Below are 13,321 nucleotides of genomic sequence, written 5' to 3'. Positions count from 1 at the left end.
TTTTATAGAAACAAGTTGAAAAACATTTTCTTGTTAAATTTTTAAATAATTAATTGATATTCTTCATATTTCGATGTGAATTATTGTTTATTGTGTGCTTTATTTGTTCCTGTTAAACAATAATAATAAAATAATAATAATAATAATAACGTGTTTGAGTTTGTCAGCGCTCAACGTCGATTTTCAAACTTCCGTTAAAAGTCGTTGTAGCACTGCCATCGTCATGGTAACGTAGCATTATCATTTGTCTCTTTCTGTTTATTTTCCTTTATCTTAACTGATGTTACTCTACTATATATAAAATATAGCATTTTTATTATTCTTTACTCAGAGATGAAATAAATCTGCGTATCAATCCATCTGAACAGTTTCAGTTATCATCTTTGTTTTTAAGACGATATTTATTTTGGTTAAATTCATCAGAAATTTAAAAAAGGATCGATAAATTAGTTTTAATGAGATTAATCATGATGATATAATCAATACATATACATGAATCAATAAACAGTGTCGTGATCCTGTGTTTCTGTTTACATTAAAGTGGTCAAACATTATCCACACAAAGCTTCAATGTCCCGGAACCATGAACGCACCACAGGAAGGCACTGCTGCGTCCTTCCACAATAAAACCAGAGTTTCACAGTCAGACATTTGAACGCATCGCCGCCCATCACATGGTCTGTCGCTGAGGCGTTCACTGCCCGCCGGCAAGTTGGGGAGATCGGCATTCGACACATTTCACAGAAACAGACGGGATGAAAGTGAATCTGCAAGTGATCAATACGTATCGATTGATCTGCTGATTGTCTTCTCGGTGTGTGACGTCTTCAAACGTCTCATTTTGTCTGACGTCAGTTTGTAGAAAAACAGAAAACATTCAGATTCATTAGAAAACGACGACTCAGCGATTCTCAGCAGCTGATTGATTTCAGTCTGAACTTAGCCACGCCCACACACACCTGCACCGGTGCAGCAGAGACGGACACAACAACACCTTCAACCGCCTGATGACATCACCTGATGACGTAACCTGATGACATCACTCCACTGGGACGCCGTCCACGCTCTCCTGGGAGACCTCCGAGTCCAGTGAGTAGCAGGAGCTGCCGTTGTCCTGCGTGTCCCTGGTCACCTCCTCGGAGAGCGCGGCGCCGCCAGACGAGGCCCCGCCCCCTCCCCCGGCCTCGGCCTCGCAGAAGTGGGCGGAGGCCTGGAAGAGCTGGCTGCAGAGGCGGTTGTAGCGGTGCAGGCGGGCAGGCCGGCCCGTGTGCGTGTACATGTGCTCCTGCAGCTGACTCTTGTGGGCAAAGCGCCGGCTGCAGACGGCGCAGGCGATCCTCCGTTTCCGAGAGTGGAGGACGCCGGAGGGGGGGCTGCCTCCCCCCCTGCTCCTCCTCAGCTCCGCCGCCAGCTGATTGGCAAGCGCCTGGCTCTGCCTCAGCGCCTCCTCCAGACACCCGGCGTCCAGGTGCTCTGGGGCCCCTGCCGGCCCCCCCTCCACGCCAGGGCCGAGGGCGGGGCCGAGGGCGTGGCTGAACAGGTGCTCCCGCAGGTCCTCGGGAGACGAGCAGCGCTCTCCACAGCGAGGACACAGCAGGACCAGGACCCGGTCGCTGAACAGGAGGCTCTGACTGGGACTGCTGTCTTGAGACGGAGGCCCCGCCCCCAGCCCCTCCTCGCCGTCCTCCTCCACGCGCTCCTGCTTGATGCGGGCTGATATGTCCGAGTCGTCTCCGGATGCCACTGAGCAGACGTTCCGTAGTGCTGAGGCCTGGTGGTCTGACGGGACCCCCTCCAGTCCCACAGCGAGGGATGGCTGGGAGGGGGACCGCCCCCCCCGGCCAGAGGAGTGTCCGTCCTCAGGGGCCACGCGGGACACGCCGGGGGTCTTGGGGACCACCTCCTTGTTGGCCAGCTGGGAGGAGATCTGGATCCCGTACAGGTTGGACATTCGAACCATGTCGGTGGCGGCTGCGGTGTCGGTGGCGCCCTCGCTGGGTTTCCGGCAGAGCTGGTAGGCGTGCAGGAACTTGATGCCGTCCTGCAGCCGGCTCTGGTCCACCGGCTGCTGGGGACTGGTGCCGGTGTACATGATGTGCAGCAGGAAGCTGAAGACGTCGGGCTGGATATCGGCTGGCTGGATCTTTATACACTCGCTGGGGAGGAGACACACAGTCAGCACGGCAGCTGCTACACGCTGTTCCTTCACTGTGTCCTCCCCCCCTCACCTGGACTGGTAGAAGATCACTACATGCTGTTCCTTCACTGTGTCCACCCCCCTCACCTGGACTGGTAGAAGATCACTACATGCTGTTCCTTCACTGTGTCCTCCCCCCCCCTCACCTGGACTGGTAGAAGATCACTACATGCTGTTCCTTCACTGTGTCCACCCCCCTCACCTGGACTGGTAGAAGATCACTACATGCTGTTCCTTCACTGTGTCCACCCCCCTCACCTGGACTGGTAGAAGATCACTACATGCTGTTCCTTCACTGTGTCCCCCCCCCCCCCCTCACCTGGACTGGTAGAAGATCACTACAAGCTGTTCCTTCACTGTGTCCTCCCCCCCTCACCTGGACTGGTAGAAGATCACTACATGCTGTTCCTTCACTGTGTCCCCCCCCCCCCTCACCTGGACTGGTAGAAGATCACTACATGCTGTTCCTTCACTGTGTCCACCCCCCTTACCTGGACTGGTGGATGAAGATCATCTTGAAGTAGTTGGAGAACGCCGCTAGCACGGCGCGGTGTGCTTTGAAGTAGACGTTGCCGATGGCGACGGTGCAGTCGCACAGGAAGCCGAACTCTCGCTGGACGTTGAGCTGCTGCAGCAAGAAGAGGCTGTGAGAGGACACCTCCATGTCCACCTGGACCGGGACCAGGACCAAGGACAGGACCAGGACCAGGGAGATCATAACAATCAATCATTATTATTGTTAATAATAATAATAATAATAATAATAATAATAATAATAATAATAATAATAATATAATGAATAGGATGTATTTAAACACTACAATAAAACCAGAATAAACATAATAAATATACAGTGAGACACACATTAGAGGTAACCTGGTGTTTACATGTATATATATAATATATTATATTATCATAATAAAAACACATGACATATAGAACAAGGTGATTATTATATCCATATACATAAATACCTAAATAAAGTAAAGTACAGCAACATAATGATATCACATATAAACTGTTATAACTAAATATGGAACAGATTATATCAACTTATTCATGAAAACTTTTTCATGTTTGCAGACTTCATGTCATCTTTTACTTTTCATTAAAGAAGCTTCTCCTCTTTAGTTTGACATTAAATTATAATAAATAATCTGTGGACTTGATTAAGCAGCTTCCACTTAATAATAACAATCATGTAAATAATAATAATAATAACAACAATAATAATATAATAATATAATAACACTAATAATAATATAATAATATAATAACACTAATAATAATATCATAATAATAACAATAAAAACAATCACAATATTACTAATAACAATAACAACAGCAGGGTGCTGCAGGTCACCTGTTTATGACCTCACAGTGTCTCCAGAACACCTGACCTCTGACCTTAGTGAAGGTCACCGGAGGCGCGCGCGTACACACTCATACACACACGCGCGCAGACTGGCCGAGCCAAACATACCGGAAACCGGACACCCGCGCGACCCAACAACAAGCAACAATACAGCTCCGCGCGTGCACATCGCGTCGCGCCCGTCGGTCTGCAGCCTCCTCCATCCTCCATCTCATTCAAATTCAGCTACACGCACGTCCTCATTCACTAACACGCACCGTAGCCGCGTGCACACGCCCGCCCAGCACCTACACGCTCTCCACCGGTCTGTGTCGTGCACGCGCGCCGTGCCCAGCGGCCGTTAATCGATCTCTTACCGCAGAAATGTGAAGATTGTCTTCAGGTTCTGGAGCAGATTTGTTGGTGCAGATGATCTCGCAAAAACCCGCGTCAGGTCTCGCGAGAGGACGGGTCAAAAGGGCTGGTCACATGATTCGTCCGTGTCGTCTACTAACATATAATTCATAATCAATAACAGAATTATCGACCCATTTAAATAACATGAATATGTTATTACATTTACATTTAGGTCATTTAGCGGTGTTATTTAGCAGTGTTAGGTCCTCATCTGAGTAAAGTAGTACCTTAAGAGCAACAGTGCTATGATCAGAGTGCTATAGGTAAGGGGGGGGGGGGTGTTAGTGGGTCATGCTATGTAGAGTCGAGGTGAAGTCTGAACAGGTGAGTCTTATTATATCATAGACACTTAAGACTTAAGATTAAAATATCAAATATCATGTTTTATTGTTATAACTGATATCAGCAACATTAGAACAAGTTCTATTAACATGATATGATTAACCTGCTGCCCCGGTGCATGCTGGGAGGCCCCAGTCAACACCCAAATCAAATCAATACATCTCTGTTATATAATGAATATTGACTTGGATCGCTGCCAGACTGATTGATGATGTGGACAAAATCATTTGAACACAAACGGGTTTCCTCAACACTGAGACATAAAATGAATACATTTGATTTTGATACAAAATGAAACATGTTGTCATAATCAGAAAAAGATGAAAGTATCATTTGATATAAAATATGAATAAAATAGTATTATAGAATTAAAGAAAATTAGAATGTAATTTAAAAGTTAATATGACGTGAAACAATAAAAATAAAATAAAACAAATAAATGTTTTTTAACATGGAATATTTTATTATATTAAATGTTATTACAACATGAAACAATATGTTATTTTATATATTAAAACAAAGACAAAATAGGACATATAACATGAATAAAGGTTTTATTGTATGAATTAAGATTAAATCATGTGATTATAACACGATGATTATGTTATTCAAAGATGAATTAATACAATAAAAATATTCTCGATTGATAATGTTATTTGTTTCGCTGATGAAATAAACAGTTGTAAGAAAAGTTTCTTGCTATAAGAACATGAAACAATGTTTTTAAAACCACAAAAATATAATTTCATATGTAGTTATGACGTCATCAACTTTTTTTTATCATTAATTAAGGATTATTTTATCTCTGAAGCTCACGGGAAGCTGTTCTGCATTTTATTTTGAAGGCCAGCATATGGACCGGAAGTATTTTATTGTGTTGCTTAAGATGCCCTCCACTGTGTCCGGCTTGACGGAGCGGCAGTCTGTGCGGAAGTTCTCTCATCCTGCAGGAGTAGAAGAAGAAGAAGAAAGAGAAGAAGAAAAAGAAGAAAGAGAAGAAGAAGTAGTTGTAGAAGTGGTGGTAGTAAAAGAAGAAGAAGAAGAGGAAGAAGAAGAAGAGGAGGGGCTTCTCCTTCTCAACAGTCCGCCTGAACACAACAAGTCTCCGGAGAGGAACCCTCCGGACCCCCGGGGACAACCACACACCCTCCGCCAACAGCAGCAACTCCTCCGCCGGCCTCCGGTACCCACGGTGAGTCGATGGGTTTCTTCCCGGCCCTCGGAGCCGCCTGTCTGGGGAAACTTTAGAAAAAATCCCCGCGGCCTGCGTGGTGCTCTCGGTGCTACTTAAATGCGGGTGGCAGTGCGGGGGTGGCGGGACTGTTTGCGGGTTAGATATCCCCCAGCAACCGTCAAGTCAGCGGCATGTTCAGCTCATACATCCGGTCTGGTTTTTCAAAGGTAAACGGCGTAGTAAAGACGTGGACTGTTAAACTAGCTTCAAATTACCGTGTATACCCTATTTACCGTCTAATTTCAACAATCATACATTTATGTTTGCTTTTGCCATTCTGCTTCGTCCGTGTCGCCTTCTGTTAAGTGTTGAATAACTTGTTGAGTTCTATGCGTTTTATTTTGAAGCCGTCGTCATAGTAACTTCCGGTGTAGTTGATGCTAGCCGTCGTTAGCTTAGCTAAGCTAACCGCTGTGATCTCCATTTTAGCTCGTGAGTGCGGTCGGCCTCTCCCTTCGATCCGCTTCAATGCGGCTGCTCCTCCTCGGCTGCTCCTCCTCGGCGTCTCCCCGCGTGTCTCGTCTCTCTGTCGGCCGTGTCTGGACGCCCCCCCCCCCACCCGCGGGGTACTGGGAGCCGCTAAACACGGGAGGTTCTCTGGGTTCAGAGCCTTCGAGCTGTCTGCTGTGGTTCCACGTTCGAACACAGAAGCACGAACTGAAGGAGAACGGTGCTGCACGTGTGATAGAATAACTGACGGCTTCAGTAGATCTCTGAAGCAAATACAGTTTACTAGGTTTAAATGTAAATGTTTCAATCTGGTGCCTTTTGAGAACAAAAATCAGACATGAACTGCAACTTGTCAACAATTTAATCATAAACACATTGGTTGTAGGGAGGCTAAGCCCCGCCCCTTACAGTGTCCCCCATTGGCCCTTACTCCAGAACAAACTAAGTATTCATCCTGTTTTAATTGTTCCATAACGAAGCTGCTTAACCCAAATTGAAACTAAAATGGCCTCATTTATATAGCGCTTTTATTCAAAGCGCTTTACAGGAATGACTGACATTCACCCATTCACGCACACGATTCACGATCAATGAGCTCCTGTCCAGGTCGGCCAGCACGGGTCCCCCCGCACCCCTAGTTCCGACGTCTGTGCTGCTAACGTTTGTTTCTATGATCGAAATGAATAACGTCGTTACTCGACAGTTCAAAGTATTCGAAATGTGCATCCCCGTCAAGCTATGATGCTAACTTAGTTAGCCAAGCTCAACTTACCCGTCTAGGAGAAGAGTAGCCAATTCTGCATCCGATTTCAAATTCCTCTCCGCTTTCTACTGTCTCCACCGTTCAAATGCATCCCCTATATAGACCCTCGCTTTGCCTCGGTTTTTATCTTGGCGTTTTTGTGAATCATAACGAGCTCTTTTGGGTTTCGTTGCCTCCGCCATTGTAGCTCAGTCGTAACTGGCAACCCGTGGTTGCTCGGCAGCTGAGACTCTACTGACTGCAATGATTTGTAGACGCCGGTGGGTGGCGCCACGTGCCAAAACATGTTTTCAAAACATAAACATGATTTGCGGTCCGCAAAATATTTTTTTAAATGCGAATATTTTGCCTGTACTGTTGTTGTTGGTGAGTTCAGTATGTTATATGATCATTATTCCTGAGTCTCTATGACATATGAGGAGGATTTTATGGCCAGTTTCTTTAGATTTCTTACATATTGTACCTTTAAGTATTAAACTGTGTTTGTATCTGTAATCTACCCCAGAACGTGCATAATGAAGAATGTGTTGACATGATCAGGAATAATCCCACCCCCCCTATTGGCTCTGATTATTCAAACCTGGTCCTGATGAGAAACATGACTTCCTGTCTCCGTGACTTCCTGTCTGCAGGGTGATGGCGAGGCCGAGCCACAGCGACCATGTCCTCCAGCAGCTCAACAACCAGCGGGAGTGGGGCTTCCTGTGCGACTGTCTCATCGCCATCGGTGACATCTACTTCAGGGCCCACAAGGCCGTGCTGGCGGCCTGCAGCTCCTACTTCAGGATGATGTTCATCCGGGACCAGCAGGGGGCGGGGCGTCTGGACCTCAGCAACATGCAGATCAGCGCCGAGTGCTTCGACCTCATCCTGCAGCTCATGTACCTCGGACGCATCATGGTGGGCAGCTACGAGTTTGAGGAGCTCAAGGCCTCCATGGCGTACTTGCAGATGTACTACATCCCCGACTCGCTGGAGGACCTCAGGGACATCAGGAGCTCCAACCTCACGCCATCCTCCTCCGCCTCCTCCAGCTCCTCCACCGGCCCCGCCGCCGGCAAAATGATGTTTGGGGTCCGCATGTACGAGCAGCAGCGGCCTGCTGCACCCGAAGTGGAGCACCTACCGAAAGCTGTCAGCAGCACCGCCGGGCGTCTGGCCGGTCTGGCGACCGCCAGCAAGCCAGCGGTGGAGGAGGTGGTGACCACTCCTCTGATGGTGCCGGCCCCGGTGGTGGACGGAGTCGCGGATCAGCCCTGTGACTTGAGAAAGAGGCCAGGGGGCAGAAGTTCGGCTCTCAAAGACCGCCCACGGTTCGGCCGCACCTACACCTGCGATGACTGCGGCTTCGTCTTCAGCTGTGAGAAACTTCTGATCGAACACATCCTGACCTGCACCAACCGAAAGGCCTTCCATCCGCCGCGAGGAACCCTGGAGGGGGACAACGACTCCAGTAAAGCTGAAAGCTCTGCCTCCGAGAGCACAGAAGAGCACAGGGTGACCTGTAAAGGTGAGGAGGACTGGCCCGACACCAAGGCCGACTCTGACCTCGCCATCAGGTCTGTGGCGGCCGGGACAGACGGCGAGCCCGGGTCCCCCAGGACTATCTCCATCAAGACGGAACCGGAAGAAGGCGTCTTCCCAGAGATCGAGATGGTCCGGGTGGGCGAGCACGTCACCAGAGACTGTAGAGCACGTTTCGGAGACGCCACACGTAAAGACTTGCAGAGAGAGAAAGCTGGATCTGAAGGCGGACCAGAGCCCGGCGTCTCCGGTCTGGAGAACAGCGAGCTGTTTGAGAGCCACATGTCCAGCAGCGAAGACTCAGGAATCCCAGCGAAGCTCCGTAAGGTCAAAGATGAGAAGCAGGAGTCAGATGGCGCCCCCTGCGAACTGTGTGGCATTCTGTTAACGGAGGACGACAAGTCGGCCCACTACCTGTCCAACCACATGGGTCATATCTGCGCCTGCGGCCGGTGTGGCCAGGTGCTGATTAAAGGCCGCCAGCTGCAGGAGCATGCGGAGCGCTGCGGCGAATCCCAAGGCGGAGAATCGGACTCCCACGGGGAAGACGAGGCGTCGCTGATGGAGGAGCCACAGGGGATGGAGGAGGGGCTTCTGGAGGCGGCCGACCTGGAGGCGGCCGACCTGGACCCGGCGGACCTGGCCTGCCCTCACTGTGGCATGCTGCTGCAGAACGAGAGCGTGGCGCTGGAGCACGCCTTGTCCTGCCACGACCAGGAGCTGTTCCGCCCAGCGCTGCTGGAGGAGGGCAGCGAGCCAGATCACCGCCGCAAACACTTCTGCAGCATCTGCGGAAAAGGTTTCTACCAGCGCTGCCACCTGCGGGAGCACTACACCGTGCACACCAAGGAGAAGCAGTTCACCTGCCAGACCTGCGGGAAGCAGTTCCTGCGGGAGCGGCAGCTGCGGCTGCACACCGACATGCACAAGGGCATGGCGCGCTACGTCTGCCCCGTCTGCGACCAGGGAACCTTCCTCAAACACGACCACGTCCGACACATGATCTCACACCTGTCGGCCGGCGAGACCATCTGCCAGGTGTGCTTCCAGATCTTCCCCGGCGGGGAGCAGCTGGAGAAGCACATGGACGTGCACCTCTACATCTGTGGCGTCTGTGGAGAGAAGTTCCGCCTCCGTAAAGACATGAGGAGCCACTACAACTCCAAACACACCAAGAGACTCTAGTCTGCATCCAGAAGCCATAACTGTGAGAACAAATGCACTTGAACACCAAAAAGACACCTTTAAATCTGCACTTTGAAAAGTATATGCATAACCTAAACAGGCGGTCACACTGCGAGCAGTGAAGCTGATTGGTTGGTAACTGCTCCGATGGCGGGCAAGCGTCTCCGGCTTTTACCGCATCACTTCCTGCATCACATTCTCACAGCAGCCAATCAGGATTCACGATCAACCGTCCTCAGCCAACCAGCGACATAGCTAACTAGATGTATATAATTATGATTAATATTTATAAAGAAGCTGGTGGTTTATATACAGAATGATCTGCACTTGGTGTTTTCGTGTCGGGTCGTTGGAACATCGGACGCGTGGAGGAGGGGGCGGAGCTAGTCGTCCCTCTGAGGTCATTCATCAGTAACAACATAATAATCAATATTCATCCTGATTAAAAGCACTAATATTAACATTTGGTCGATCAGCATGATGTTACGTAAAAACAAGCAAATGTGGTTTTAATCATGAATTTAATCAGACCACAGCTGGTTGCTAGGCGAGGGGAACGGGAAAGCCGATGCAAACAGGAAGTCCTCTGTAGACCAGACCGTCTCCTTTTAAGAGACCGCTCGGTTCGGTCTTCAAAGGGCGACGGGGAATCACAACCATTGGGCATTGGTCTGATTGGGACCCGTCTCAGGGTGGGACCTGCGTCAGGGTGGGACCCACGTCTGGGTGGGACCCGCCCCCTTAACCTGGTTTAAATCCTGTTTATCAGATCGATCACTGTTTGTACGCGTTAAAGCCAAAGTTATTCACGGAGCGCCAGAAGGTTCTGTACTCGGAACACTTCTGTTCACCATCATCTACAAGTTCCTCTGTTAGAATGCGCTGCGTCTCTGTGCGATCGAGGCCTTTCAGCTCTTCAACACCCAAAGAAACGATCGAATTAAAGAGGAATAATCTGTTCGTCAACACGGACCGAACCAAAGACCGGTTTTAATGGGAGGTGGACTCCGGACTCAAGAGGCTCTGGATGTTTTGGTCTCCTACATCCACAAGAAGGCCCCTCCTCCACCTATCTGTAGTTGTGTGGTGAATGGGGGCGGAGCTTAACCGGAGGCCCTGCCCACTTCTGCGGGGCTCCGGGTCGACTTCTCGTAGCTCCGCTGTCTCCTCTAGTTCCCAGAATGTTAAGTCTAAGCTGTAGTTGGCGAGCACCGTCTGATTCCTAACCTCCACTTCCTGTTTCCTGTTTCCCCAAGGTGCTCTGTGTTTGGTGCCTTTACTGTAACATGCTCGCAGTGATGCATGCTGGGGGACGGACAGCCAGGAGTTTCAAAGTGAACATATAAACCACAAACACTAGACGTGGTTGGAATCAGTGATCTGGACTGGACTGGACTGGTTTTTCCAGGCCTTCTAGATATCTGGCCCTACAGGATCTTCTTTCTGTGTTTACAGACACGTCTGACCAATGAAAGGACGGAACATTCTCACATGACCAAGAGCATTCAGGGTTCATGGGAATATCTTTCTGATCCAGATCCGAGCAGACCCCCTTTCTGTCCTCTGGAGGATACACTCTGACTTGTTGCCTTATAACTCGTCATGTTGTTTCTCACTGCGGGTTATTTACCCCACGTAGGTCCAGCAGAATGCGGTTCCAGCTCACCAGGACCACATTTCAGGACCACGAAAACCATGTTAAAATAAACTGGAGCCAGATCTAAACGGGACCAACGTGTGAGCAGAAACTAGTTCAAAGTTGATTTAAAATCATTCATTTATAATTTTATATTTCTATATTGACGAGCCGGCCGCTGAGATTCAAACGCTTCATTGGTCACTTTAAACCAGCCTTCCAATCACAGCGGAGGAGGGGCGGGACTAACTGAGCACCGGACGTTGATCCGGGTTCAAACCAGATTTTAAAAACTGCGTTAAAATTGTAAAACACGTTATTAAAAAAAAAACTACTTTTCAAAACTTTCATTTTTTATCCCGAATAACCTGAATAACCAGAATCAGTTCAGACCCGACTCAGATGCTCGGAACCAGTATGACCCGCTTCCTGTTTGTGGATGATCATCGTGTCTTTTCTCACTGATTTTCACTTTCAAACGTTCTGCTCCTAATAAACCAGTGAACTTCTGTTTGTGAACAAAAGGCTCCGGATGTTATTATTAATATTATTATTAGGATTATTATTAAGAGAATCCGGTATTAGTGTCATAGTGGGAAATTTACAGCAGCAACATGATTATTGATGGATTTACTGGTAGACCTGGCCTTACTGTTACTAGTATTGTTATGAGTGTTCGTGCTTTAACAGAGAATCTACTCAGACAGACAGACAGACAGACAGACAGACAGACAGACAGACAGACAGACAGACAGCAGAGTGACCCAGGAGGTTAAAACCAGCAAAACTCCAATCAACCTGAGACCTGGTTGATCCTGTTGATCTGACGGAGACCTGAGACCTGGTTGATCCTGTTGATCTCAAGGAAACCTGAGACCTGGTTGATCTGACGGAGACCTGAGACCTGGTTGATCTGACTGGGACCTGAGACCTGGTTGGACCCGGAGGTCAAACATGGAGGAGGTGACCAGCGATAAAGAGGACATGGTGTTCGGCTTAAAGCAGATTATCTTGGTGGGATTATCGTGGATCACTTCACCTGATTGGATGCCTGAGGTCAGCTGACATGTTTCACAAGTTTCTCTGTTATGTTTCAGATAAAAGGAAATGAGCTCTGGGCCTCGCCGTCCTTCTGGTCCCAGATCAGCGCCCTGGTCTTCATGTAGACCACAGGGCACATCAGGGCCCTGAACCCCAAAACGGATCCAGATCTACTAAAACCAAATATACAGTCACACAGGTACAAACGCCACAGATATTATTATTTATATCGTTATATATTGTTATTATAGTTATTATATATATCTTTATTATAGTATTTATATATCGTTATTGTAGTTATATATTGTTATTAAAGTTCTATATCGTTATGATATATACTTATAGTTATTACATATATTATAGTTATTATTTATCGTTATTGTAGTTATAATATATATCGTTTATTGTTCAATATAATGTGGAAATCAAACCTCACTCCAAAAGTCATGTTTTAGTCTGTTGATGTACGCTGATGAGAATTTACTTGAGTCCCTTCCTTCCAGTGTTCAGATTCACAGACGGACACTGAACGCAACACAAACGACAGACTCGATTTAATCAGATTTTTATTTGAACACAAAGGTGAATGAAAGGATTAGATGAGACGTTTAAAGACTTCTGTAAATTTCGGTGTTAACACAATGAGAGCAGAACGTCTTCTGGAAAAAGAGATTTGTTGTTGAGTGGTTCCTTTAAATATTAAATAATATTAAATAATAAATAGCAGCCTTCAGGTGTCTAAATCCGGGTCCCGGTCTACTGGACGCACACTAACGTGTTAATACACAATAATAAACAAACTATAGACGGAGACGACAATCGTGATAATCACACACTAAACATGAAGACGCATTTTTATTTTGAAAGGGTCACCAGCGTCCGCCAACAATCCGTAACTCGGGTTCATCACCCCGGACCCGTAGGGGTCCCTCTCGGTCTGGGTCTCCGGCCTGGTGTGTCGGCAGGTTGGACGGATCCTCCGCCGTCACAGCGGACGGCTCCGTCCCGGGTTGGTGGTCCCGGTCGGGTAGGTGGTCTCGGTCGGGTAGGGGACGCTCTTTCCCGGTCGGGTAGGGGACGGCATGGGGGGCCTCGGTCGGGGCTCGCTTGGACGGGACTGATGGGACCTGAGCCGGGTTCAGGGTCTGTCCGTCGTTGACCCACGTTGATCCGGTTCC

The 13,321-nt window shown here is 48.3% G+C and overlaps 2 protein-coding genes across 4 annotated transcripts; one reads left to right on the top strand and one right to left on the bottom strand.

The window, feature by feature from the left end:
* Positions 1–543: 543 nt before the first annotated feature.
* zbtb25 (zinc finger and BTB domain containing 25) lies at positions 544–4,025 on the bottom strand. 2 transcript variants are annotated; one of them, XM_084031008.1, is made up of 3 exons: positions 3,860–4,025; positions 2,689–2,855; positions 544–2,156 (listed from the first exon to the last, which is right to left on the bottom strand). In XM_084031008.1, exons 2-3 carry the CDS (start codon positions 2,709–2,711, stop codon positions 1,040–1,042), a joined length of 1,140 nt encoding a protein of 379 aa, XP_083887134.1. In that variant the 5' UTR covers positions 2,712–2,855; positions 3,860–4,025; the 3' UTR covers positions 544–1,039. The 2 variants fall into 2 exon arrangements, with proteins under 2 accessions (XP_083887134.1, XP_083887133.1); XM_084031007.1 differs by having other exon boundaries at positions 546–2,156; positions 2,689–2,867; positions 3,929–3,995.
* Positions 4,026–5,204: 1,179 nt separating this feature from the next.
* zbtb1 (zinc finger and BTB domain containing 1) lies at positions 5,205–11,626 on the top strand. 2 transcript variants are annotated; one of them, XM_084030998.1, is made up of 3 exons: positions 5,205–5,502; positions 7,390–9,488; positions 10,723–11,626. In XM_084030998.1, exon 2 carries the CDS (start codon positions 7,394–7,396, stop codon positions 9,464–9,466), a length of 2,073 nt encoding a protein of 690 aa, XP_083887124.1. In that variant the 5' UTR covers positions 5,205–5,502; positions 7,390–7,393; the 3' UTR covers positions 9,467–9,488; positions 10,723–11,626. The 2 variants fall into 2 exon arrangements, with proteins under 2 accessions (XP_083887124.1, XP_083887123.1); XM_084030997.1 differs by having other exon boundaries at positions 7,390–11,626.
* Positions 11,627–13,321: the final 1,695 nt, after the last annotated feature.

Source organism: Eutrigla gurnardus (assembly GCF_963514095.1).
Source record: "Eutrigla gurnardus genome assembly, chromosome: 16".
Classification (NCBI taxonomy): Eukaryota; Metazoa; Chordata; class Actinopteri; order Perciformes; family Triglidae; genus Eutrigla; species Eutrigla gurnardus.
The sequence above is the reverse complement of the archived record's forward strand: the minus strand, read 5'-3'. Positions and strand labels throughout refer to the sequence as shown.